The following is a 27,261-nucleotide window of genomic DNA, read 5'->3' as shown; positions in this document are numbered from 1 at the left end:
GTGTTGTGTAAAATGTATCTGTTTTAACTGCTACAGGGCGTAGACAACATTACGAACGCCAGTGGAAGCTAACAACAATTACTACCATTGTATGAAGCTTGTTATGGTCACTCAGTTTTGATGATAAGTCTCAACATGATGTGTTAATTCATCTCTGATAGAAGGATAAGCAAATTCCCATTCACACACTGAAATAAACAACCAAAGTCCAACATTATAGGCTCCACAGAAGCAGTATGTTGCAGGTCTATTATACTGGATTTAAGTGCTTTGTAAATATGTGTCACATTTGATGTCTAACCCCTGCAAAATCACAGGAAGCAGCTATATTCACTAGGCACTGTAAATATGAGGCCACCACCACTTCCTTTCATTTCGAAATCCTTGACAAAAATATATTCCTGAAACAAGGCTTTAGCAAAGTGGAAGTGTTGTAACAGCATTAAATATCATTTTAGTAGGCTATCTCAGTCTTTTGAAAGAGGAACAGAGACTTTCATATCAACTACACACAACTTTAATAAACATACAGTAGGCCTATGTCAATATGTGATAATTACAGTAACGAATTTTGAGTACACATTCACATTCCTGTATAATAGTATATAATAGTCAACACATGGACAGTGAATTGGATGGGATGTGGAATTTTAAGAAGTCTGAAGAAATAATGGAATCACATAGAAAAAGAGTAGAGCTCTGCATTATTGACAAGACAGGATGTATATTTAGGAAACTAGGTTCAGCACAGAGAACTGATTTCACTCTTGCTACAGCCCCACTTGCAGCAGGCGTTGGACAGTCCAACTACTACATCCCGTCCTTTCCTATCTGCACTCCGTAGAGCCTCCAGCACCTCCTCTGAGATTGGTGAGCGAGCTGAGCGGCTGAATCCAGCAGCCACAGATGCCTCATTTATTGTTTGATCTCTCCATACTTTGGACTCTGCAGGATCCTGCTCATCGATAAGTTGAGGGATGGGATTTGTGTTCCATGGGTCAAAGGCCTCTTCTCCAATAAGAGCTGATAAAAAAGCAAGGACACATCTCTTAATATTTTTTGTTTTTAGCCATTTTCTGTTTAGCCATAAGAACACAGGGCACATCATACAAAAATAAACTTGTATCCGTAGTCTCTCTCTTACCTGAGTCTCCTATGCTTCTCCTCCAGCGAGAACCACCACAGGTAAAGATGACAGCTCGTATGAACTCTCTTCCACACAGTTTCACCCCATAGAAAGAGGGATGGCCGTCATTGGACCGCACCCTGTCTACCAGTGCCACCAACAAACCCAGGGTCAAGAGTGCTGCCTTCCACATGGTGAGAATGAAAAGATGCCACAGGGGTCTCTAATGCTGCTTGAGGTATCTATGTGGTTTGTTTTTCTTTCGGGACAGCATCTTTTATAGGCCTCAGCATCTCAGAGAAGGACCTCAACTCACCTCCACTCTTCGTCATGCCCAGAGATAAGACCGGAGACCTTTAGGGGCAACAATGCACATAGAGAAAAAGAAAGTTGTGATAAAGTAGCAAATGATGCCAGAGGTGATGTCAACAGAGCTTGTGGCTATCTAATCCCCTGTGACCTTTTCCTGGCCTTTCTGTCCCTTACATCATTTGGGTTGTGCTGTATGTCACCCCACAATCTCTCCGTCTTGCTATCTGCTCTGCCGTGCATTGGATGGAGATCACTATCCATTCACCTCAAAGATAACTAGGGTGCCATACATTGGTGTTTACTGTGTCAAAGTGGCACACACACACACACACACACACACACACACACACACACACACACACACACACACACACACACACACACACACACACACACACACACTCTCTCTCTCACACACTACAGATATATTTCAGGGGCCAACTGGTGATAGGCCTACTACAGTGACTCAAATCAATTGTCAACTTCTAAATGTTATACAATATTAATTATTTATACAAGCCTATAGAGGGGGTAGAGATAAGTGGCGGTAGCAACATTTTATGTGAACTGAATGAAATGTCATTCCTTCATTTTTCATCTATCTACTTGACATTATGAGCAATCAAAGAAGTAACTTTAAAAGTGGTAATTTCACGTTCGGCTCTGGTGAAAGTGACAGACAGTCTACCAATGAACGATAGGTTATTTTAGTGACGCTGCAACCACCTCCCAGGTCAGCAAATCAGCACTTAGTGTAGGGCGGGGCGATGACGAGAGGGTAGCAACAGTTGCCCCGGTGAAGGCAAGGCGCCATAGTCACGGTAGTCCTAGCGACAAGAACCAAGCAACGGGAGTCAACAACAACAACCTAAATATAAGGGGGAAAAACTCCAACGACTAAAAAGGACAATATTGGGACAAACTAGAGGTGAAAAAGTAGAATATAAATTATAATTTTCATTCCGTTTTCTCTTATTGTATATGCGTACTTGTTTGTACAACCGTCAGCGTTATTAACGTGAAAATGGTCGAGCGACACGGTGATGTATGTGGTTGCTAGCTTCTTTCCAAACGGAGACCGTTGTTATGGCGATGTCAGATCTTTGATACGAGCACAAGATGGCGGGTGTGTAGCTAGTGTTGTAGTGCCACTCGTACTTTTTTTTTCTTCGAATGTTCAGGGGTTTTCTACAGTTTCGATTACGATAACATTATAATGAGACGGGTTTGGTCATGGATTTAATAATTATCCAATACGAGTAACGTTAACAAGCAACTAGCTATAGCTCTCTCTAACGTCACAAATCAACGTGAGCTGCTAGCTGGGAAAGCTATCGCTCTCGCTTTCTCAACTCACTTTTCTAGCAAGCTGTCCAGGAACATTAGCTAGCTAGCTAGCTAGATAGATATAGAAAAGCACATGGGACTTGTTACGCAACTACGAGTTGTAAACGCTGAGATATATGAGTGTAACAGTATGTTTCTAATCTTTTAGTGACTTTGAAAAAGTTTTTGGCCTGACATTGAATTCGGCAAGTCACTCCCATGATCATGGGATCGCCGGATGATCGTCTGATTGTCTTGTTTGCTGTGTTGGTTTAGCTACAGTACGCAGGAGTGGCTAATCTTCCAGTGTGGGATGGCCTAAAGTCTTGAATGACAGTGGGTCCAATGATTAATGTGGGAGTATTTCCAGATAGTAATATCAGCAAGTGTCCATTGTCGCATCTTTCCACATTTTTAGTTAGTCATTTAGTTTGACTTCACTTGAAACACCATGGTCACGGTTAATAAGCCTTGTTTTGGAAATTGATTTCGTTGCTTTAATCATGGTGATTAAGGTCTTACTGTGTCTCATACTGGAGCAAACAGGAAAGCTCTAGACTACCGTGAGTCTCAGACAAAAGCCCTACTTCCTCCTCTTTATGTTCCACGTGCACACACTAGGTCAGTGTGGAATAACATGCCAACGAGTGTGTTATTATGTATGTTTGTAGCACTTTAAATAATGAGTGCTGATTCTCTTTATCCCCAGAACCAGCTCCTCAAAGCATCGGTTGCCATGGCAACTTCTGGATACTCCGAGGACCTTCAGCCTCAGCAGGCCAATGCAGTAACCATAGCAACACCTTCTGCCACCACACCCTCATCCGCAAAGACGGCACACTTCCTGTCCGAGATCCCACCAACCTCTGGAGCAATTGCATCGGCTAACCAATCAGCCTCTGTCTCAAAAGCAGGACAGGATGCACTTTGTTCTCAATCGCCGCCCAACAGCCAGAAGGCAGTGGTTCTGACGACTCCCACGCAGCACTATGTAACCCAAGAAATCCAGCACTCTGCGGTCCAGAAAAGTAATGGTCAGAGCAACTCGCCCCAGTACATCATAGTAACTGTTACAGGTGAGAGACAGAGGAATGACTGACACATACCTGCATAATAGACACTGTGCACACACACATAATACACATTTTCTTGCAGCAGGAGGGCACGATATGGTATGCAGTCAATGTATCTGGGGTGTAAACAACAGGCTGGATCCTGGTTGGAGACTGGCAGTTTGTCTGGCATAGGGATTCTAGTAACCAAAACAGTGCAGAGCACAGTTGTGTTTATATATCTTTAAAAAAGTGCTTGGCTTTAGTTGCCAGGGCCCATTATGATCTATTTATAGTTAAATCAAAGTGGTATCACACAGTGCTTAAACAATTAGTCCATTAGTTAATTGACAGAAAATAAATTGTCAACAACTTTGATAATGGAGTAATTGTCATTTATCCATGAAAACCCCCAAATATTTGCTGGTTTAGGGTTCTCAAATGTGAGGATTTTCTGCTTTCCTCTGTTGTACATAATTGTAAATTAAATATTTTTAGGTTACAGGTTTTCAGCCCTACCTAGTTTTTAGCTACCTTTTTTTTTAAATAGTCTGATTAGATGTCTGGAATGAAGCAGAGATCTAAGTCTCACCAAGATCGAAAAAAAACCACTGATGTAGTTTGCCTGGCTGGTTGGGTGGTGCATACATTATGAGGACAAAATAAGCTGATGGACTTGGTTGCTAGGCTGCATAGTCCCAAATGTGGGAGCGTGGATGGCTAAGGATATAGCCTGACTTCACTTCTACTCTGCTGCTTTTGCTGTTCTAGAGAGTCGATGGTATAATGACGGGATTTGTTTTCAATTATATTTCATCAACATGGCTTTTATTGTACAATTCCTGCAGTGTTACCAAAAAAATGAGATAAGCCAGTATCTATGGTAGCTAATGCACCGTGTGCTTACAAGGCTTTGGACCATTTCCAGATATTAGTTCAAATTAATTTAGCCATTAGTTTTTTTTTAAATACATCCTGAATTATAAAAAAAATTCTCAGTCATAAAGAAATCAGTTAGTATTTTTAAAATGGGGTGTTAATGAGAGAGTATTGACCCCAACAGCGGTGTATGTTTATTTTAGTGCCGTCTATTCGTAGATCTTTTTGCCTGCTAGTATCATGTAGCACTGTGCACTCTCACCCAGAGTGAGACTCGCAGGCCTGGGGTTTGTCTCACTCTCATGAAGTAGGACTAATTTATCTGAATAACTGGGCTTAGTAAAACCTTGCGTTCCCTCATTTCTATGTATTGCAGTAAAAAGAGCAGGGTTCTACTCCAGTAGTAGTAGTACAGTAGTTTTCATGTCCATAAAAAAGGATACACTTAAGCTATTGTGCTTTTTTCTTCAATATATCCACATTTATGATAGTACTCTAGAATGATGTACTTAAAGGTTTCCATTAAAAACAGTATACATATACCCAAGGTTTTAATATGGTAATAACATGCAGATTTTGAATAAAACACAAGAGAAGTGTAACATAAAAAGGAAAAAAATGTTTTCTGTATGGCTGGGACTTTATAATATCAGTAGCTGTTCGTTTTAACTATAAATCAATTTTGCAGCAAGGATTGTGTAGAAGCAGACGGGCTGTTGTCGGTAGCTCACTCAATTTTTAAAGGTGCCCTGCCACACAAAACCGTTTTTTTGAAATATGTTAGGTCCATATGTGTTTGTGTTATGTGGTGAATGTGAAAATGAACTGCTCCCTCCTCTGTCAGCTCTAGACACTGAAAAGAAATAAGCAGAGAAATCAGGCCAATTACAAAAGCTGGTCAGTCTGACGTCATGTTGCCTGAGCTCATTACTATTCATGAGCTCGCCCAGTTGCGCTCGGTAAAGGATGCTGATAGCCAGGCTCTCATTGGCTAGCTGTTAGCCAATCAGAGTCAAGCAACTTAGTTGAATATTAATGAGAACTGGACAAATTGAGCTGAGTCTTCCTGCAGGCTTTCTATACCACGCTAGAATGACTTGAAACAAGGTAACCAAGGAATTTTTTCCACAAAAAATGTTACAGAGTCCATAATGAAATACGTGTGGCAGGGCACCTTTTTAAGAGAGTATACTCATGCATTTACCTTTTATACTGGCAGAAATTACAGCTAAATTTTACAGGGCTAAAACTTGTTGATATATTGATTAATCAAATTATTATTCCACTGATAAAATCATACTGCTTTTTTTTGGCTCTCGTAATCAAATGATGGATATTTTTATGTGACCTAATTAATGTTTTAGACAATTGAAAAAGTAAAAGCTACATTTTGAATGTGATGAAAATTGTCAAATATGTATACCTGTATTAAATATGCCTGTTTATCAATAGGATTTGGTTGGTTGTTAAACACGCCTACTATTCTGGTCCTACCTGCAATTATCAGGATTGGGTAAACCTAAACAAAGCCATGGACCAGAATGGCTTCCCCACTCGCCTTCCTTATTTTGTTCAGTCAGTCAGTACCCTCTGTAGGCTTTTCCCCTTTGAATCAAGGAATGAAGGTATAAAAGTTGCCGCCAGACAGCGGTGACTAATCAGATATTGAACTAGGAAAACACCATGTAACCTCTGACGATAATTAACATTTTTAATTTTTTACATTTTGTTTTTTTACAACTCACAACGTGGTGGGTGGGATCATCATCACCACCCACCTAGACAAAAATCAAGATGACACAGTAACTACAATATTCAAAACCATTCAACAGAATAGTAACAAAAAAGACCGTAAACCATAAACCAAATCATACACGTTTCTCCTCCGCACAAAGCTTCCTAGGAGCCCTCCAGTAAATGCAGGTACTTTCCCCATTTTATAGTATAGACATCCAACCTGGCAAACCGTTTATATGACATCTTTTCAAACGCCGCCACCCGAGCCATCTCACTAGCCCACTCCTAATTGAAGGCACTCCTTCATTCCTCCATCCTCTTAAAGTAATATGTTTGGCTATCATTAAACTAGTCTGGACACAGCTTCTTATGTGCTTATCCATCCTGCGTAGGATTGACACATCTCCCAGAACAAAAATAATCTTGGGATGAATGGAACCTGGGTCCCTGCAATCCAACATAGGTTATCATGTATACCGATCCAAAATTCCTGGACCTTATCAACGATAACATATTTATTAAGTATGCATTAATCTTGAATTGTGTTATGGGAGGTATATAAAGTTGTTTATATACACATTTATTTACTTTCCACCTCTCCAGGTGGGAACGACGAACAGTTAGTTCTCACTTTAATCCAAAATTAACCTGAGTGATGGGATGTGCCGGGTTGTGCTGGCTCAAGTGTATGTTCACAGCGGTTAACCCAGGTTGAAGTGAGAGCAGCACAGTTAAAGCAGGACGGTGCAAAACAGTTTAAATAGAATGTTTTTTCACCTGAAAGAAAGTGAATATTACCCTCTCGTCCTCCGCCCACTCTCCATCCTCTGTTTTCTCCCTCTATCCCTCGTGTAGCTCTCATTTCCCTCTCTACTCTGATCTGCATGTTTACAAGATGGAGTGATTTCTCTCTCCATCTGGGGAGATTAGCTGTCCAAGGCTGTCCTTCTGACATGCAAGATATAAGGATGAAAGCAGAGTTGGACAGACACACTCTTTCCTCCTCCCTACTATCGGTCTCTTCAAAAAAACAAAAAATCTTTGTTGCATGATGTTCTGCGGTGGCTGTTATTATGATTTGGAAGCAGTATGCCGTAAGTACTGAACTTGTGGAAATAGTGGCTGGCTTTTCTGTTGCTTTGTTCAATCCTCTGAAACCTCTCTCCCTCTGCCATCCCTAGAGGGCTCAGTTCACTCCAATGACAGCCTGTCAGACTCTAGCCCACCTGCCACTGGTGTTCCTACTCAGGTGGTCCAACCAATGCAGACCACCCAACAGGTAAGATGCACACATATACACAACCCCCATTAATTTACCATTTGACCACATAGGAGCAAGTCACAACAAAAGGCTGAGCACCCATTAGTTCTATCTGACACTGTGGCTTTACTCACCTGCAGAGGTCAGTGTTACAAGCGGTGTCGCAGGCAGCCAAGAGGATTCAGATCAACAACCTACAGTCTGCGGACATTAACCAGGAGGTAAACAGACAAAATACTGTCCTCTTATAATGTAAGAAAGTATACAATAAATACATTCAATTGACGTATAAAGGTAATGGTATCTTTTTAGCAATGGCTTGTCCACAAGCAGACAGAAAGAGAGGGATGTAGAAGAGAAAGCCCTTAGTGCCCTTTTGATGAAATCAATCATTTCCCGCCGGCTTTGCATGTCTTTTTACCTCCATCACTACGGCCTCCCCAGGCTGTCTTGAGATGTACCTGAACACTGAACTCTGCAGGTCATGCTCTGTACCTGTGTGAGTGAATGAGCTGTTTCTGAACCACCACTTACATTCATCTTTAATGGCAGACTACTACCCTACTACTTCTTTGGTTTTTCTAGTTGTATTCCTTAATACTTGATGTCCTTAAACTACCAAGAAATGCTGTCAACAACTTGGCTTTCATTTATGTATCACAAAATGATGGTGAGCTGTCAAACCGGTTTCATAAATTGTGCCTGCTCGGCTCCTCCGACTCCAAATGAGTGCTAATGTTGCTCCGTTCTCCTGGATGTGTACGTAGAAACACAATAACACGCTTGCCATAACTTTATAGGCAAGACAAGACAAGGCAAGGCAGCTTTATTTGTATAGCACATTTTCAGCAACAGGGCAATTCAAAGTGCTTTACATAAAACATTAAAGAGCAGTTAAAAATCGATAAAAAAAAACTTGTCAGGACCATATTTCTTTACCATTTCATTCACCACGGGCCCTGCAGGAACATGTGACTTTGTACTCTCGTTACCCATAACAAGAGTGGAAGTACTTCTCTTTACCTACAATATAGCCGTCGCTATAAGGCTTAGTTTAATCAGACAAACTTTGCAAAATCCTAAACAGTTCAAACTGTTTTCCTTTAGATTTTATCATAAAATCTGTGTCACACCCACGTTGGAGAAATTCTCAGGAATATGTCCGTTATCTGTTCAAAAATACCACTAGATAAAAGATGAGAATAAAAATTGACAGTGCAGTATAAGAACTTAAAAATGTATTTAAAGAAAGGCAGCTGAGAGTTGCGGTGTACCTGCAGTTTTCTGGGAGTTTATTCCAGATATGTGGAGCATAAAAACTGAACGCTGCTTCCCCCTGTTTAGTTCAGACTCTGGGGACAACAAGCAGACCTGTCCCAGACGACCTGAGAGGTCTGGGTGGGTCATAGTGTATAAAAAGTAATAGTAATAGTAATATAAAAGTTTTTCCAAATCCTGCTGAGACATTAGTCCTTTAACCCTTGATATATTATTAAGGTGATAATAGGCTGACTTTGTAATTAATTAATTTGGCTGTTTAAAAATTCAGGTCTGAGTCCATAACTACACCAAGATTTCTGGCTTTGTCTGTTGTTTTTAACATTGTCGTTTTAAGCTGAGCGTTGACTTTTAATCGTTCCTCTTTTGTTCCAAAAACGACCACCTCAGTTTTTTCTTTAAAAATTAAAACGTTAAAGGGTAAAGGTATTATAGGGTAATACTACTGTATGTCAATATTGTGTTTACAGCTTGTTGTGCTGCTTTACATCTCCTGTTTGCTTGTTGTCCAGGTGGAGCATGTGTACTCTGGCCCGGTGCAGTATGTGGACGGAGGAGACGCAACTTTTACCCCGTCCTCCATGTGAGTAGAGAGGAACCTGCTCTGTTTGCATGTTGACATAGGCATGCTCACACACCTGATCGATTACACACACCGTGCAACTGTCCCGGACACAAAATATGTTGCATTTATATGTTTCTGTTTGTGTGCGTAAATGTCTTTTCCTGTCCAGTCGATCGAGCAACTACCCTTTCTCGGACTCGCCCCTCTACTCCCAGACCCCTCCCTCCTCCTCCTACTACGAGGCCACACCCAGCTCTGAGTCAGACATCACTGGCTCTGTGACCTCGCAGCCAGTTTCTGTGGCAACAGCAGGAGCCAATAGTGGGGGAGCAGCTGCGGGCGGAGGGGGCTATGTCATTCAAGGAGGTTATGTGTTAGGAGGAGGAGGAGGAGCAGGTGGAGGAGGACAGAGTTACTCCAGCCCTAACTCTCGTGCCCCACCCGCTACTGTAAGTACTCAAGTTCAAAGTGAACAATGTATTAGTTACAATCTAAGACGTGGAAGTTCAGAAAATGAAATTCTGTGACCGTCCCTAGGTGCAGTGGCTGTGTGATAACTACGAGGGGGCGGAGGGGGTGAGTTTACCTCGCTGCACCCTCTACTACCACTACCTGCTGCACTGCCAGGAGCAGAAACTAGAACCTGTTAATGCAGCATCCTTCGGCAAACTCATCAGGTCTGTCTTCATGGGGCTACGTACCCGGAGATTAGGGACCAGGTATATATACACACATTCACTCACAAACACACACACACACGTACATTGATTTTGCTAGACATGCATCTCCTCAGGGCAATGTCAGAACTCTCTGTGTGTGTGTGTGTTTCAGAGGGAACTCTAAGTACCACTACTATGGACTGAGGATCAAATCTGGTTCCCCGCTGCTCAGACTGATGGATGAACAGCAGCACATGGCGATGAGGCAGCAGCCTTTCTCACAGAAAAACAGGTATCCACACAGGGTGGCGTACTTGTGTCCCTGTGGCCACGGGTGGAATTTGTAATTTCAGCATTCATTTTGACATCTGGTTGTGAATATTGTTTAAAAAAAAAATCACAATACGGCACAGTATATCAAGACTTTAAAAAAATGCCTCTTGTGGTTTTTGTGGTCTGGATTGCCACGTGTCCTCGATGCACTTTCATTTACACATCTACAGTATCTAGAGCTGAGCACATGGGATTGGCTCATCCAGACACATTATACTGCTGAACTTGAACAGGGCAGCAGGTGCATCATAGTGGTAGATGATCAATTTAAATAATAAAGATCTAACCGTGGCTTTGCTTACAATGATATTGCAGCCTGTTTCCAGTGTTCCAATTGCAACATAAGCTGTGTTTTGTCTGTGGCTCTTTCTCTGTGTGTCTCTCTGACCCCATTTCAACCTGGTATTCAAATCCGATCTGAGTGATCTGATCACAAGTGGACAGCTCTAAGTACAGGTGGGAATGCACCCAGGACGCATTGAGATCAGATCACTCACACCACATTCAGAGGTAATTTAGGCCACGTGACCACATTCTCACAGCAGTGTGCACGTGCATGTGTCCTGGGCCACATTAAGGAACGCATACTCAACTGTGAGCGAAACTACGTACTCATTTTAAGTATTTCTCATATAGCAGAAACCGCTGAGAGTGAATCGTGTGTTTTGAGTGTTATAATCATACTGTCAGTGATGTGTCTGTGTTGTTTGTTCCGGTACTGCCTGCTCCTGTATCCCTAGCTGTCTGGAGCTATGTGCCAGGCAGCCGCCGGTATAAAATAACCTCATTTTAAGTTTCATAAAACCTCGCCGAAATCACAAATATGTAGGATATTACAACAGACATTCCTGTTCTTAGGGCGAAACTTCTCCTTTTGCCATTAAGAAGCCGGCAAGCCTGAGTGGTCAAAGCAGCGGCTGTTAAACTGTAGATGCTAGATGGCACCCGATACACGCGTTAACGTCAACACGGGCATGCTGCGCAGGCATCAACACCTGGGCTTTAACACCATTCTACAGATGTTACTGCAGTGTTTATATTTTACATACTGTACACTCTTGGTTGCTGATGTTGTTCATTATTTCTCCCCAATTTTGGATTACATTCCTGTTGGAACATTTTCGATGTGTGTAGTTTTCGGTTTAATAGCCTAATTGGTGATTTTGCTGCTGTACTCCGTAAAACAGTCATTCCACTGCTACTTGTAGCTACATGCTAATATTTTAGGGAAACCTGTAAATCTTGGTTGCCAATTTTGGGTCACACTGCTTCTGGAACATGTCCAGGTGTGTAGTTTTTGTTTTAAAGTCTTTATTGTTAATTTCTAACGGTAGAAAGTGCCGCTATACTCTGTTACAGTCTGTCCACCTGTGATTGGATCACTCAGATCGGATTTTAATACCAGGTGGAAAGGCAGCGTTTGATTGATGGGTACTCTGTCCCATAGGATAAAGCCACTTCAGAAGTCACAGGGGATCACCAATGGGACATCAGGTGGGATGGGTCAGCAGCAGGCGGCGGCACTGTGTGATATTTCGGCGCAGGTGCAACAGTACCAGCAGTTTCTGGGTGAGCAACACTTGCGCTCTGCTTTTTTTTTTCTTCTTCTAGCAATACAATAAGAAATGGATACTTTCATCTTGTGTTCTTGGTACTCCCGTATACAAGCTGTGAGTAACTGCTGTCTCTTGTGCAGAGGCATCAAGGCCGCTGCCAGACTTTGTGGACATTGATCTGCAAGATGGAACCCTGCCCGATGGGATCCTTTTAGAACACCTCAAGGCCTTTCAGACTCTCTACAGAGAACACTGTGAGGTAGGCAGTCATGGACAAAGACAGTTAGACATGTCAGCTTTGTACTCTGTCCACATACCCGGGTCATAGCGCTTGATGCAGATACTTTTCAACACCAGCTTTAATAACAGCCAGCTATCTGCTGTCAAAGTCGAAATTGTTGTATAACACAGCATTGTTAAATGCTTTAAAGATAAAAGCTCCCTGCACTAATAAAACATTCTTTACAATGAAAATGTCAAGCAATCATGGCGTCGGAAGTGTGAATACGGTTTAGACACGTGTGTGTGTGTGTGTGTGTGTGTGTGTGTGTGTGTGTGTGTGTGTGTGTGTGTGTGTGTGTGTGTGTGTGTGTGTGTGTGTGTGTGTGTGTGTGTGTGTGTGTGTGTGTGTGATCACCACAGGCCATTCTGGACGTGATGGTCAACCTTCAGTTCACTCTCGTGGAGACACTTTGGAAATCCTTCTGGCGGTTCAGCCAGAGCAGTGACACCGAATCACTCAACCTGTAAGTGTCATTCATACACTCAAGAGAATCTGATGGAAGAAATACTAGCACATATAAATAAAAAAAAAATGTATGACCGGTCGGTCTTGTGTTCCTCCAGGCACAATGAGTCTGAGAAGCGTCTGCCCAAATCGTGCCTGGTGGTGCTGTGTAAGTATGAGCCAGTGCTGCGCTGGACCAAAGAGTGTGACAACCTGCTCTACCAGACTCTGGTGGAGATCCTCATCCCTGATGTACTGAGACCCATCCCCAGTAAGTTAGTAAGGCCCGTAAGAGGCCTGTATGCAAAACTCTTTAGTGAGGCTATCAAGACATTCATTGACAGATTTACAGCATGCAGGCCTCAATCTGGGGCAAAGTTCTTCTATTACACATCTCCATGTGTAGATATAAATCTAAACTCTCTCTCTCTCTCTCTCTCTCTCTCTCTCTCTCTCTCTCCCTCCCTCCCCTCTCTACATCGCCACCATCCCTTCCTCAGGTGCCTTAACTCAGGCCATCCGCAACTTTGCCAAGAGTCTGGAGAACTGGTTGACAGGCGCCATGATGAACATCCCAGAAGAGATGGTTCGCATAAAGGTATTTGCATTAGAGCTGAAGATCTTTGCTTAATTTCTATAATTTTACACGGGCTCGGGCCGGGCTCGGGCCGGGCTCCGGGTTGCGTGGTAAATGAGCGGTCAGGTGATGCGTTTCGATTAACACGGAAATGGCTGCTGAGGAGGTGAAACGGGGGCTGGCCTCTGGCGATTACGTTTTGGTTGCACCGGCAAAGAAAGCAAAGTCTGAGGTGTGGAAAACTTTTGACCACGTGCATAATGACAATAATGAGCCAGTGGGTTATGTGAAATGCAAAAGATGCGACATTCTGTTAAAGTACGACAGAAAGAAAAGAGCTGTATGTGTGCGCACATTTGAATAATGTCGGGCTGTAAACGGGTTCAGACTTTTAAAAAGCTGTCAATCAAAATGTACTTGTCGGGCTTGGGCCTTTTACAGCTCCCCGATTACAGCTCTAATTTGCATGCTTCTGCACTGATTACATATCAAGACATTATCTGGATAGGATCTTAAAAACCTGTTAACATCTGGCTATGTAAGAGTAAGAAATAGAAATATAAAAAAAAAAAAAGCATCACTTTTTTTTAGATTTTTTTTTTATTTCTATTTCTTACTCTTACATAGCCAGATGTTAACAGGTTTTTAAGATGCAAGAGGCATGGCAATTTATCTTAAATGTCTCGAGTGAGCGCTTTTTATTATGTTGGATGGGATGTATCCTTGGTGTGTCTAAATATGAATTTACAAATCTTCAGTGCTGTTCTCTTGTGATTGGAAAACCCAAGATGCACCTAAGTTCTGAGTGGGAACTGGCTACTTCCTGACGTGCCATCTAATTATGGCTCCCCCCCCTTCCCTTCAGGTGCTGTGTGTGGGCTCCTTCTCCCAGACGCTGCGCCGCTATACCAGCCTGAACCACCTTGCCCAGGCAGCCCGCGCCGTCCTCCAGAACTCCGCCCAGATCAACCAAATGCTCTCAGACCTCAACAGGGTCGATTTCACTAATGTACAGGTTTGTACTTCCGTCTCCCCCCTTCCACCTGCTACTGTACGTTAGTGTTTTAGGTGAAATAGAGCAGACGCCTGACACTGTCCACCTGTGTCCCCCCCCCCCCCCCCACCCTTCAGGAGCAGGCATCCTGGGTATGTCAGTGTGAAGACCGTGTGGTACAGCGGCTGGAGCAAGACTTTAAAATGACCCTGCAGCAGCAGAACTCTCTGGAGCAGTGGGCCACCTGGCTGGATGGTGTCGTCTCTGAGGCCCTGAAGCCCTACGAGCACAACCCTGTCGTGTTACCAAAGGCTGCAAAGGTTTTCCTGCTCAACTGGTCCTTCTATAGGTGAGGGGGGGGGGGAAGGAAGAAATGTGATATAGAAAATATATTTGGTTTATGTTGAAGATAATTGTCTTTATCGTCTCCGCTTTTCCTCGCTAGCTCTATGGTAATCCGGGACCTGACTTTGCGCAGTGCTGCCAGCTTTGGCTCCTTTCACCTGATCCGTTTGCTGTATGATGAGTATATGTACTACCTGATAGAACACAGGGTGGCCCAGGCTAAAGGAGTGACACCCATTGCGGTCATGGGAGAAGTAAGCGTCTGCACACTCAGTCACATAGTAGCCGTCTGAACTTGACGATACGTGTTTATAAATGTCCAGGTCTTACTCTGTGTTGCAGTTTGCCAGCACTGTCAAGAGCCGGATCTCTCCGGACCTGGAGAAAGGTAATATCAGCGGGGTTCTCCTCACGAAGATGTTTTGGTTTCAACTCCCAGCCTCTGTTATCAGGTCACTTAATAAATGTCACTTCAATGCCTGTCTCCACCAGAAGAGGAAGAGGATGACGAGGAAGAGGAGAGCGAGGACGAGGGCGGAGATCTCGTGCTGCAGTCCAGCTCTCTGAGAGCGGTCGATGACGAGAAGGACTCGATGGAGCCGCCCGCCAAGCTGCCCAGGACCAGTTTCAATCTGCACTCTCTGACCGACAGCACGCCATCTTAGCTGCTCATTTGTATAGTTATCACACGCACACGCACACGCACACGCACACACACACACACACACACACACACACACACACACATTTTGCTTTAAGTTCAACGTCATGTCATACCATTCTGTCACCTTGTTTGGCCTTCGGTTTTGCAAACAGATGTTTGCTGTTGTGTGTGTGTGTGTGTGTGTGTGTGTGTGTGTGTGTGTGTGTGTGTGTGTGTGTGTGTGTGTGTGTGTGTGTGTGTGTGTGTGTGTGTGTGTGTGTGTGTGTGTGTGTGTGTGTGTGTGTGTGTGTGTGTGTGTGTGTGTGTGTGAAAGTGGGAGAGCCCGTTGCCATTCTTTTTCTCTTTGCCTTTACCTGATATTTTTACAGTCCTTCCCTCGTTCTCTGTGCCTTCCCTGTTTGTCCAGTGGCAAGATGCCAGTAGCTACTTCTGTGCAGTCTCAACTATATTGTATACAATATATATTAATATGTACAGATGGGTGACAAATTAAAGGAAAAACCTGAATATATGAGTGAGGATGCAGATGCTTCCAGAGAGGTGCACTGCATGCTACAATTAAGCAAACAACATCCAATCCTGCTCCGTGGCATGTATAAAAATGCTGAACAGTCCCAGTTGATTCTGATTTTGTATCAAGATGGCAAGAGGAAAAGATCTTAAAGAGTTAAATAGTTGTAACTCAGTTGTTACTCTTATTTTTTTTTAAACCTGTTCAAGTAGTTTTATCATGAAATAGCCATTTAAATAAAGGCTTTATAACTTTTTTCGTTGGGGTCAGGGGCGTAGCACAAAAGTTTGGGCCCTGTAGAAAGTTATTTTCTATGGGCCCCTCCCCACAGCTGCAGCTATTCATTCTAGCATCTTTTTGGGCCCTCCTCACATGAGGGCCCTGGGTACTCAGTCCCCTGACGTGTAATCAATGCCAACACCTCACTAAGACACTTTATGTTGGTTTTTCCTTTAGTTGGTCACCTGTCTGTATATTCTTGATTCCCTCCTGCCCCGCCTTAACCACTGACCTGACTGCTGAGGAGAGATGAGAAGACTCCAAGTGTTCTTCGTTGAACTCTAAACTCAAAAATATCTCGTTCCTTGCCTTTTAAAGCGATGACTATGCAGGGCACTGTCTGAAATATACAATGTTTTAATCTCAGAGTAGCATCTGGAATGATACTGCACCATGGATTTTGTTGGCACATCGATGTCGATTGACAGATATGTGGATGCCATATTTGACTTCCTTTCATTTCTTATTAATTTGGCCAATTAACTGATACCCTGTGCCTTTGAGAGATTTCTAGCCTAAAGAAAGCTTATATTCTATATATTCTGTATCGTGGATTAATAAATGAAAGTCCTGTGAAGTAGTCTTGGTGTCGTCATGAACTTTTACTAGCTGTGACAAAAAAAAAATTGAAATGGTGACAGTCAAGCCTCGTGATGATTTTGCCCAGTTTGCTGTTCTTCACCCACCCATCCATCCATCCATCCATTCATTCTTTCAAAATCATAATTTCTTTTACACACAGACACAGTTTAGACACCACCATACACTTCATAGATGCAGTGTAAGTTGAATGGGCCACAGGACAAGATCAAAGCTTATCCCAGCCAATCAGCAGCACTTACTACACTGTATCCACGGTGACCTTTGTGCCAGCTAGATGTACCAGCTACAGCTATCTCAACGTTTTTGTAGTGTAAAAGTAGATGTGTATTTTCTGGGTATCAATGTTGAACATTTTGTAAATAACCTATATTATGTACCTTTGGTGAACCTTGTCACATATCCAAACTATTTGTATGTTGTTTAACCATTGTTGCCTTAAGAAATATGTTGTGCTATGTCCACTATCCAGATGATTGAACTATATTTTTTATTGTAATGACGGACCAAGCATGTGATTATGGTGGCTTTCTAGATGGACCCTTTCCAAAGAGCACACGCTCAACCAGCAGCTTCTCACATGGCATTGAGCAGATGTTGATTTTATGAAGCGTTGGACTGTCCTCCTTCAGGGTGGTCCGACTACAAAGATCCCACCACAGAGCACTAAATAGAAAACAAGAGTATATTTACATTTATGCATATGGTGAGGACAACTGCTAACTGCGATGTCACTATTCTAAAAATTGTGACTTGGATTCCGTCCTTGGCTAGTGCTGCTGAACCTTTTCTAAATGAGGTCCTTTGTACTTTAATCTGTGATCGTTTGTAGCTTTATTCTCACTGTTAACTAAAAGGATCTGATTACGCTTAAAACTTGTGCCAGATTTTTTTCTTCTTCATGGCACAGCAGCCACTTTGTTCTTGGTCTTTGCTCAATCGCATCACTTAGACCAGAGCAGAGGTTCCCTAACTTTTGGGCCTATGACTCCCTTTAAGGAGTTGTACATCCATAAAGTTGGTAAACTCACAATAGATTTTTTACAATTCAATTTATTCATATTTTTTAAATAATTGTCAAAATTGAAGCAGTAGAGACATATATCCCAATGTTTAGTCTTTAATATGAGCCAAGCTCCAAAGCTACTGGATCCTACATTTCCAATTATGCAATTCAATAGCATATTTTGTTTTACCCTCACTGCCTCTTGAATGCCCAATTCTAACAAAGGCTTTCTGTTAAAAAAAATAAAAGTACAGTTAACCTTTATGAAATTATCAGGTAAACAACTTCATGTAAAAAAACAAAAACAAAAAAAACAGCAGTGTCTCTTTAAAATTACTGCAAATGCCTACCAGTTGAAAAATGAAAATATTTATATTCCATGTTTTATTTGAGTAACTTAAGGAAATGAAACCATTCAGCAATTCACAAGAAATAAAGCAAAGACTAGACTCGCAAGCCAGCATAAAGGGGTACAAGCACCACGACGCAATTTTCACAAGTGTTCAGAATCTTTGTGTCAAGTTCTTATTACAACAGACCCACAAAAAAACCTTTGAATGTTTTATTTTCACAAAATCCAACCCCTCTACTTCCTGACATAGGTTTAAAAAAAGATCGTAAGAGTCAAGTGATGCAGTTTTGGGGTCAGATGGTCTAATTTTTAATACTGCAGCTTTATGAATCAACACAGCTAGACTGAACTGGTCCAGTGATGAAACGACTTGTTCAGAAGCAGCAGACTCGGTCAAATACACATTAAACATGCACACACTCGTACATAAAAATTATTTCTCTGGATGTGAACATCACACTGGTGCAGATATTGCATATGTTCAGTTACACTCGCACTACAATAACGGTACGCCTTTATGTATAAAAAACAAAAAGTAAAAACTAAATCTTCTTTCAGTCAAGCTCTCTGTTTTGGCGGTTGCAATGATACAGTACACAGTTACAAAAGAAAAGATGAAACCTGTCAAATCAAACGCACATACCACCCAAAACATCGTCATCTTTACAGCATCTAGAGCGTTCTTTGTTCGGTTTCTATTCGACACGCGTTTGAACTATGTGTTTTCCAAAGTGCAGTCGCTGAACGGGAGCGGTTTTGCTCAAGATGAAGGTCGAGCTCTGTGCTGACGAAGAGGCCGTGCTGACGTGTGTGCTTTTGTTTCCGCTGCTTTGACATTTCTTCTTTCATCATAATACAATCCAGGTACTTCGGTCACTATCTGCAAGCACTTGCAGGGACGAGCCTACGGGTGAGAAGATGAGAGGGTGAATTACGATTCACACGTATCTAGACACAGAAATAAAAAAAAAAATTTAAAAAAGTTTGCAGACTGTAAAACTTCCAACATTGGCAGGGACCTTGGTCTTAAAAACAGGGAACACAGGGCCTGATCACACCAAACTCAGCGTGTCTGTTAGCAGGCAGTGAGGAGTACCTGGGGTCCACACAGTGCTGATAGTAGCTCCTCAGAGTTTACTGCAAGAACAAACGGTGCGGCTTACATCGATGAGACTGTAACCAACCCTAATACTAAATCCTCGGGGCCTCGACATCATCTCCCGACGTACTGTATGTTTAACTCCCTGCAAAGTAATACAGCTTCTTTATCAACGGGATTGTTGACAAAAGGAAATGCCATGTTTTGAGAAATAAAATGTTTTATAGTCTGCCTAACATGGTTAATAAACCAACCCTGTTTTTTTTAAGAAGATGGCTGTGTCTCATGTTACGTTGTTTTTTGTACACGCTGGGACTCTACAAATCATAAACATGTAAATAGGAACATGTTGGCGTTATTTTGTCACTTTTGTCACAATTCGGAGCAGTAGGATTTCTGGAACCATTCACCTGCATGTTCTGTGATCTTTCTTCTGTAAAGATTCAAGTGACTTTGAAAGAGGGTTTATTTTTGGGGTGCAGTCACAACTGGCTAGTGTTTTAATAGGACCAGGTGTGACTAAAGTACAACTGCATTTAGATCTATGAGAAAGACGTCAGTAAATGGGGTCAGAAATTGTAGTCGACGGCACACATTCGATGACCGTGATGCTCGTACATTAGTGCGATATGGGAATAAAGTACGTTACAGCATGCACTGAGATGAGAAGGGTATGTATCGACTTGTCTAACTCTGGGGGTTACGGTGAATAAGCTAAATTCCCAATAAGTCGGCGTGTTCCTTTAAAAAGGAACAGAGCAGTACTGCCTAAAACACTGGTATCGGGAAGTACTGGAGTTTATGCACCAATCCGATACCGCCAAATAAAGCCCTAAAGAAAATTTACGTTAGAGTAGTTTATTTATGTTCTTTTTCCGTTATAACTGACTGTCAGACTGGATAATAAAAGAAAGTTCTGTGGCATTCATTGTTTGTGTTTGTTCATGTTTCACAAAGAGTTTAACCTGAGCCAGTCGACAACAAAATCATATCACATCCATACAGGGATAGTAGTATACAGTTGTTAAAACATAATAAAATATATGATGGTATCGGCCCATAGACAAGTTCAGGTATTAGAATTGGTATTGGGAAGCAAAAAATGGTATCGGGCCATCTCTAGTCTAAATGTGATCTATTATTAGTAACATGAGTGCAACGCGCGTTCAAAACTTGCTTGTTCAAAACAGAACAGGGGTTAGGCACGTCAATAAAAGAGTGTGAGCCGTCTTGGTTCACACTGGTTCCGATTAAGGAGCCTGTGTGTTTTTGTTTTATCACCTTCTGCTACAGTAGTTAGCACGCCTTACCTCGGAGGGCTAACTTGGCTTATTTACTTTATTTTAAATGAACGCCTTATGTAAAGAGTCCAGCCATTATGGTATGATACTGGCATATTGGAAAAAAAAAAAAATTCTAGTCTAGTTTTCTTTAAAGTGCTCATATTATGCTTTTGGTCTTTTTTCCCTTTCCTTTGTTGTGTTATATATCTTTTTTTGTGTCCATCCCAAAGGGACTTACCATCTCCAACAGAAAACACTGTTCACCAACTCCAAACAGCGTCACTTTGTAACACACGTTATAATGCTCGCTTTGCTGCTAGCGTGGCACGCCCTCATACTCTGCTTCTAACTGGGTAGTAGTCCTTACCTTGCTACTGCGCATGTGAGACTCCCAACAAAGATGGAATAGAAGTGAGATGCCTCACTCTGTAGCTAAAGCAGAGAGCTCAACAAAGTTTTTTGAAAATTTAACCATGTAAACCTATTCTGGTACAACCTCTAAATACAATTATGAACCTGAAAATGAGCATAATACGAGCACTTTAATTTAGCTGTTAAAGTCTTGAAAGTAAATCAATGTCAGGATGTCCGTCACATACTGACTAGCAAACAAATACTGCGGAGCAAAATGTGCGGGTGACTGTAAGCTAACTGTGCGGTTCATTTTTTTCTTACCTTTGGACCTCTGAACATTACAGCTTTTAATAGAGGTACATTCAAATCCCATGTACACAAAATACTCTGACTTGCCCTGGATGAATGAGAATCCTCATAGAAAGACATCTGGACAACATTTTGAGATAGTATTCTTGTTTATGTTGGAGGGTGTATGGTAGATATTAGGACACTGATCGTGTGCGCAAGTAAGTATACAACTCACCTTTGTGTAGAGCTTCGTTGGTCATGCGATTAATGTAGCGGGTGCTGCTCTCGGGAACCAACCACTTCATCACTGTGTTCACACAGGACTTCCTGTAAGAACTCCACACACTCCCGCTGACGAGAGAGATCAAGATTGGCAACTTTAACACAACCTTAAACAAAGCATAACAAGAAGGGACAAGCAGAAAGGTGTGTGTGTGTGTCTGTCAGTAGTTCCTCACCTGGTCTGACCCTTGACCTCTGTAAGGTCCCCAACACCCACGGTGCAACACACACCTGTGTTTAGGTCCCAGCTGACCTGCAGGTTGGAATGATACGTGTTTGGCCTGGAAACAAAAACAATGAAAAGCAGACTTAGTGGGGACAGAAAAAAGTGGCAGATGCAGGGCTGAAGAAGGCTTTAGGTTTATTTAGGTGAGTACCTGCAGTGCTCCTCATCCAAGTTGGAGAAGGCCAGTAACAGCAGACCAATGTTGATCATCACAGTGTTGGTTTCAGGACACACCTGATACATATCACGCACACATTAGCTCCAGGTCAAACGCAAATGTTCTTTCTTCCTTGTTTTGTTGCAACATTGTTTTTAGACATAGTGAGTGTACAGTACTGTGTGTGTGTTTGTGTGTGTGTGTGTGTGTGTGTGTGCGTGCGTGAGTACTTGCTTTAGAGCTGGGCAATATATCGCTATTTTATATCGATATCGTGATATGAGACTAGATATCGTCTTAGATTTTGGATATCGTAATATTGCATAAGTGTTGTCTTTTCCTGGTTTTAAAGGCTGCTTTACAATAAAGCAGCCTTTAATTTTCTGAACTTACCAGACTGTTGTAACTGTTCTATTATTTGCCTTTACCCACTTAGTCATTATATCCACATTACTGGTGATTATTTATCAAAAATGTCATTATGTAAATATTTTGTTATAGCACCAATAGTCAACACTACAATATCGTTGCGGTATCGATATCGAGGTATTTGGTCAAACATATTGTGATGTTTGATTTTCTCCCTATCGCCCAGCCCTAGCTTGCTTGTACTAACCTCTAATATCACAACATCATAGTCGCTGAAGGAGCAGAACTGCGGAGCCCAGGCAGCATCGCTCCTGATCACCTCATTGATAAGATACTCAAAGTCTAGAGTCAACTGCTCCACACACACACTCTGCAAGAGAGAACTCAGGTTCAAATGTAAGCTAAACACACAACCCCTCACTGTTTACACATGTGAATGATGTTTATTTTAAGTTTACTGAGCATAAATGTTCTGTTTAAACTTTACAGTTACACTAAAATGTAACACTAAATGCAGGTTCTGTTACAGAAGTTACAGGCAGGTAAATTACGTTACTGGAAATGGTCAGGGCACCCTGTTAGCTCACCTGGTTGAGAATGCGCCCCATATACTAAGGCTAAAAAACAATTAAACAGTTGAGATGGTTCTAGGATTGCCTGTTAAACAAGACTGGTGCATGCAATGCTCCGAGATTAATGCCTGCTGCTAATTATTGACTATTGATTCCAGTACTTCCAACTTGATGTATATATTCCAATCTTTCTGAATATGCTGACACAAACACGCACCTGTCCATTGTGTGGCCCGGTGACCAGCTGCAGGTTCCGTCCTTTAAGGTCAGTGACTGTGAAAGGTAGCTGAACTTTATCGTCTTCATAACCTTAAGGAGACCGAAACAGAGAAGAAGAATGCCGGTCAGTTGCTTTAGACTTGAGCTGACGAGGGTTACTTTTCACAGACCATTCTGTGTGTCCTCCCCTCGTCTCACCTCCTGCACCGCCTGCATTCTGCTCTGCTGCCCCTGGCTGTTGGAGGCGGTAGTGCAGACGTGAATAGTTGACATATCCAGGCTCGCTGGGGCCAACCTCCTGGGACGGGGATGGGGTCGGCGGGGATGAAGGTGATGAGGAAGAGGAAGCAGGAGACATCACTTGTTCAGAGCAATGTGGCAAACTGTGGCTCCCATCTGATGTTGACGCTCGTGGTAAACTAGTCCGTCTCTCCTCCTTCCTCATCTCTCTACAATCATCCTCCTCTCTCCTCCTGTCTACATGTATCCCTTTATCTCCTGCTGCCTCTTTTTCACCACCATCAGGTTGTCTCCGTTCTGCCTGGCTTTCGTTTTCTTTCCCTCCTCCTCCTCCTGATCCTTCTGCTCCTCCCTGGGCCCGCCTGAAGAGGTCAGCTGCAAACTCGCGGGCTCGCACGGCTGCTTGAGACTGGCTAGGATATGAGGGAATTGGAGCAGGTCTGCTCGGTGGCAGTTGGCTTTCGGGAGATCCCTGAGGTAGTGAGGAATAAGAGGCCAAGGGGGGGGAGGAAAAAGATGCAGAGGCCTGACTTGACAGAGTGGCTCTCTTTGTGTAAAGGATCTGCGATGACTGACCCTGCTTACCTGCAAGAGACATACAGAGAGACGCTGAAATCTGGCAACACGACAACAGCTTGATGATGAAAAGTCTTCACAGATGTAGATTAATGAGAATATAAATGAGTATCAAGAATAACAATTGGTCATTTTATCTTAATCAGTGGTCCACAGTGGAACTAATTTGGCATTTTCTGGCCTTTGTTGACCTGGTGTGACACTGTTCCCTCCTCCCACCAAATTTAGTTCTTCTTCCAAATCGCTAAATCTGACCCTTGTGTGTAGTGCATCCTATATGGGGGGGAAAAAAAGTCTAACATATGATGGTCTTAAATGCATAGTCTGATTTTAGGCAAAAAAGACAGCCATGGATAAAGAAATGTGCCTATCGTGGCCAGGTTGGTTCAGTGGTGGAGCAGGTGCACATGTACCGAGAGGTTTGTGCCTCGACGCAGAGGTCCAGGTCCGACCTGTGACGGTTTCCTGCATGTCTTCCCCCCCTCTCTCATCTAGCTGCCCTGTCAAGGATTGGAGGCAGAGGGGCCCAGAAAATAATCTTTAAAAAAAATGTCCCGATGCTACTATTTGTGTATGTGTTTTACCTGGGCAGAGTGAGATGCCGCAGGCCACCAGAGAGTAGCTAGTGTTTAACAGGATGACCTGGTCCTTCTTCAGCTGGAAAGCTGGTTGGAAAGTGGGGAATGGGTACACCACCTGGTACCTGCTGTTGAGCACATAGCCATGCTCCAGACACTCACCACTTCCTGGGGAGAGAAAAGGAGGAAGTTGGATGAGGGACAGAGAGACGGAGACAGTGAGAACAGTAAAAGAGTCCATCTGTGTGTGCGTGTGTTTACCTGTGCGTATGGTAGTGGCTGAGGGAACTGGGCAGCAGTAAGAGCAAGGTTTAGGAGGAGGCATGGAAGCAATAGTGATGTAGATGTCTCTGTTGTTTTCATCACTCATCATTAAGTTCATCAGAACGGAGCTTGAACTGCGTGTACTGGCAGGTAGAACCACACACATGGACACATAAATTACTTGTCATTAACTACACACTGCAGTAACATAGTTCTAACTTAAATTGAATCAGCTCCATATGGTTGTTCATCGATGTGTTTAACATTCCTTACTTGAAGCCAAAGATGACAATTTTTGAGTGGTCATTTGGCCACTCACACACAGTCAGGTACAGGTCGCTGTAGATTTCCTCTCCTGCAAACAGACGTACGTGATGGACCTAAAGAGAAAAAGCAGACATCAGACAAAGAACAAGATATCTATACATTAAGTTGACTTATCCAAGTTCTCCAGTTTTAACTCTCGCAGGAGGATTGCATCAAATTAGTCCTTGCCTGCTTACATGTAAATCTTCTGGATAGAACACATTAAGTTTATAGTGAGTACATTTCCTTTCCTTTACCTGTTTGAGTCTACTGTGCAGGTTGAACTCCCACCAATAAAGATGGTAGGTATAGAAAGAGAAATCATCATCTTCTCCACAGTCGCTGGTGTAGGACAGAACATAGCGGCCGCATTTGGTAAAGCCAAGAAACACATGTCTGGAACAAATAAAGTGATGCACCAATGCACCAATACATGACTTGGCTTGAACAATATTACACACAGTCAATCCTCACCCTGAATGTTATAGTCACGAGCAGGTAGGGACGTAACAATCCGATACGTCAGATTAGTATTGGCACTGACCTTATAAAGCAGATCGGGTATTGGCCATGACGTGACGGATCCATACTAAATAAAGTTTCTAAGTCAATGTCATTATAAAAATGTTGTGTTTCCACTACCAGTGACATTCATTTTGTCATGAGGGGCAGTGCAATGCAGTTAGTTTTTAGTGCACAAGCAATCCTTGGCCTAATGTTATCTTGCATAAAAATGATCTGAATTAGTTCCTCACAGTGAGGTATACCGATTTTAAATTTGGGGGAAAAACAGCATTGATATTGGACATGTACAAAGATAATCATATTGTCAGAGGATCAATTATTGGACATCAGCAATCTTAATTGACACACCGTTTGGTTTGAAATGCTCTCAGTGAGCTACACAATGTGTACTGCAGTCCACTGAACAGGACAATGTGCTTAATGACAACAAACCCATTTGTAAACACACTCTGACCCTGCTCTCAGGAACTCCTCGCTGACAATGTTCTTTAAAGGGACACACACTCGAGGTGGCAACTTCCTGAACAGGCGTTGAGAAAACTGTCCTGAAAGCTGCAGAACAGGCAAGAGAGTGGATTCAGATGTACACCATGTAATAAACACATTCATAGTACAATATGAAGCATAGACATGTGTGTAGATATATGGAAATTGCCGTATTAATGGAATAGCATTGTCGGTGGTGGTGGTTCTGGATACAAAACATACTAAAAGGGATATACGGCTTCACTCAATGACCTGCACAGTAACACACCTAATCTAAGTGTTTGAAAAGGTCTAACACACATACAGATGTCTATACAGTAAAATCGCTACGTGACTAACGTTATATCCGATTGTTGAAGTTGCATTTTAACGGGGCAGTGCAAGTTGCTGCTGTGGCTTAGCTGAAGCTAACGCCGCTTGAGCTTTAACGTTACAATATAAAAAGGTGTTGACCTCTGACTTAGCTAGCACGCAAACCGTTCATTTACATTCACGTCTACGAGCATGTTAGCAAACCACACCAACAGACAAATACCGAGGAATATTGGTAGAAAGCAGGGGAAACTAGTACTTTCATACTTTTCAGCATTGGCTAATTAGTAACCTGCCTGCCATTAGATGTTAGCTTCCGAGCTAGTTAGCAGCTAGCCCCAGAAGCTCATGAAAACAAGGCTTTCACCGGAGCAGCCTTACATTATTTCCGAACCACTATTTTCGTCTTTTATATCGCACATTTTGTGGATTCATTCCTACCTTTCCACGCATGAGAAGCTTCACGACATGGTCTTTGTGTTTCCTTTTAGCTTTCTGTTTGCTATCGTCCTTTTCTGATTTCGAGCTAGGCGCCATCTCCCACTGAATTGTTGTCCCTCGTTGCAGTCAGGACTGTCGCGATTGGTCCACAGGCTGCACGGGACTGCCCTTCACACGCTGGTGGATACATCCATCAAAAACAAAGGCATGGCACAACCATGGGTACAAAATATACCGGCGACATCCTGCAAGAAGCCACTACAATAAGATTCAATGGGACCCCCTCGATCTTGTACTTTACACACTTGATGCATCTTATATTTTTGCACTGGTTCTTATGTTATTACAGGTACTGCATTTATAAACCTGTATTGCATAAACTTGAATAAAAGAACTAAAAAAAATAAAGGAGTGACAGGAGAACTTGTATGAACTAGCTTCAGGCGCCAAGTTAACTCATAAAACCGAAGGTGTTTGGATCGGAGAAGAAAGTAACAAGGTAATAATCAACATCAAAGTAAAGGATGAAAAAAAATATATAT

The 27,261-nt window shown here is 42.5% G+C and overlaps 3 protein-coding genes across 9 annotated transcripts; 1 reads left to right on the top strand and 2 right to left on the bottom strand.

Moving 5' to 3' along the window:
- Nucleotides 1-691: 691 nt before the first annotated feature.
- On the bottom strand, nucleotides 692-3,045 carry rln3b (relaxin 3b). Its single transcript, XM_028596768.1, has 3 exons — nucleotides 2,961-3,045; nucleotides 1,145-1,480; nucleotides 692-1,023 (listed from the first exon to the last, which is right to left on the bottom strand). The coding sequence occupies exons 2-3, from the start codon at nucleotides 1,317-1,319 to the stop codon at nucleotides 743-745; spliced, it is 456 nt and encodes a 151-aa protein (XP_028452569.1). The 5' UTR covers nucleotides 1,320-1,480; nucleotides 2,961-3,045; the 3' UTR covers nucleotides 692-742.
- On the top strand, nucleotides 2,211-15,599 carry rfx1b (regulatory factor X, 1b (influences HLA class II expression)). 6 transcript variants are annotated; one of them, XM_028596713.1, is made up of 18 exons: nucleotides 2,211-2,366; nucleotides 3,474-3,840; nucleotides 7,614-7,711; nucleotides 7,834-7,914; nucleotides 9,484-9,554; nucleotides 9,706-9,985; nucleotides 10,074-10,255; nucleotides 10,368-10,487; nucleotides 11,976-12,097; nucleotides 12,225-12,343; nucleotides 12,727-12,830; nucleotides 12,931-13,082; nucleotides 13,312-13,409; nucleotides 14,254-14,403; nucleotides 14,520-14,731; nucleotides 14,828-14,981; nucleotides 15,070-15,115; nucleotides 15,220-15,599. In XM_028596713.1, the coding sequence occupies exons 2-18, from the start codon at nucleotides 3,501-3,503 to the stop codon at nucleotides 15,390-15,392; spliced, it is 2,502 nt and encodes an 833-aa protein (XP_028452514.1). In that variant the 5' UTR covers nucleotides 2,211-2,366; nucleotides 3,474-3,500; the 3' UTR covers nucleotides 15,393-15,599. The 6 variants fall into 6 exon arrangements, with proteins under 6 accessions (XP_028452514.1, XP_028452558.1, XP_028452550.1 ...); XM_028596757.1 differs by having other exon boundaries at nucleotides 15,051-15,115; nucleotides 15,220-15,326; XM_028596731.1 differs by lacking the exon at nucleotides 2,211-2,366 and adding an exon at nucleotides 2,503-2,564.
- A 2,286-nt stretch (nucleotides 15,600-17,885) lies between these two features.
- dcaf15 (DDB1 and CUL4 associated factor 15) lies at nucleotides 17,886-26,964 on the bottom strand. 2 transcript variants are annotated; one of them, XM_028564872.1, is made up of 13 exons: nucleotides 26,720-26,964; nucleotides 25,929-26,032; nucleotides 25,213-25,351; nucleotides 24,923-25,029; nucleotides 24,647-24,792; nucleotides 24,392-24,553; nucleotides 23,190-23,816; nucleotides 22,990-23,081; nucleotides 22,448-22,570; nucleotides 21,826-21,908; nucleotides 21,625-21,729; nucleotides 21,402-21,517; nucleotides 17,886-19,043 (listed from the first exon to the last, which is right to left on the bottom strand). In XM_028564872.1, the coding sequence occupies exons 1-13, from the start codon at nucleotides 26,813-26,815 to the stop codon at nucleotides 18,988-18,990; spliced, it is 1,956 nt and encodes a 651-aa protein (XP_028420673.1). In that variant the 5' UTR covers nucleotides 26,816-26,964; the 3' UTR covers nucleotides 17,886-18,987. The 2 variants fall into 2 exon arrangements, with proteins under 2 accessions (XP_028420673.1, XP_028420680.1); XM_028564879.1 differs by having other exon boundaries at nucleotides 25,935-26,032; nucleotides 26,720-26,961.
- Between the last annotated feature and the right edge of the window lie 297 nt (nucleotides 26,965-27,261).

The sequence above is a fragment of the Perca flavescens genome, chromosome 2 (genome assembly GCF_004354835.1).
Source record: "Perca flavescens isolate YP-PL-M2 chromosome 2, PFLA_1.0, whole genome shotgun sequence".
Lineage (NCBI taxonomy): Eukaryota > Metazoa > Chordata > Actinopteri > Perciformes > Percidae > Perca > Perca flavescens.
This window is presented reverse-complemented; position numbering and strand designations above follow the sequence as displayed.

Excerpts from the sequence above, each read along its gene's own strand:
- rln3b (XM_028596768.1), bottom strand. The coding sequence starts at position 1,319 with ATGTGGAAGGCAGCACTCTTGACCCTGGGTTTGTTGGTGGCACTGGTA. Across the intron at positions 1,024-1,144 it reads GAGAAGCATAGGAGACTCAG|CTCTTATTGGAGAAGAGGCC; the intron begins GTAAGAGAGAGA and ends CTTTTTTATCAG.
- rfx1b (XM_028596713.1), top strand. The coding sequence starts at position 3,501 with ATGGCAACTTCTGGATACTCCGAGGACCTTCAGCCTCAGCAGGCCAAT. Across the intron at positions 9,555-9,705 it reads ACTTTTACCCCGTCCTCCAT|TCGATCGAGCAACTACCCTT; the intron begins GTGAGTAGAGAG and ends TTTCCTGTCCAG. Across the intron at positions 12,098-12,224 it reads ACAGTACCAGCAGTTTCTGG|AGGCATCAAGGCCGCTGCCA; the intron begins GTGAGCAACACT and ends TCTCTTGTGCAG.
- dcaf15 (XM_028564872.1), bottom strand. The coding sequence starts at position 26,815 with ATGGCGCCTAGCTCGAAATCAGAAAAGGACGATAGCAAACAGAAAGCT. Across the intron at positions 26,033-26,719 it reads AGCTTCTCATGCGTGGAAAG|CTTTCAGGACAGTTTTCTCA; the intron begins GTAGGAATGAAT and ends CCTGTTCTGCAG. Across the intron at positions 23,082-23,189 it reads GAATGCAGGCGGTGCAGGAG|GTTATGAAGACGATAAAGTT; the intron begins GTGAGACGAGGG and ends GGTCTCCTTAAG.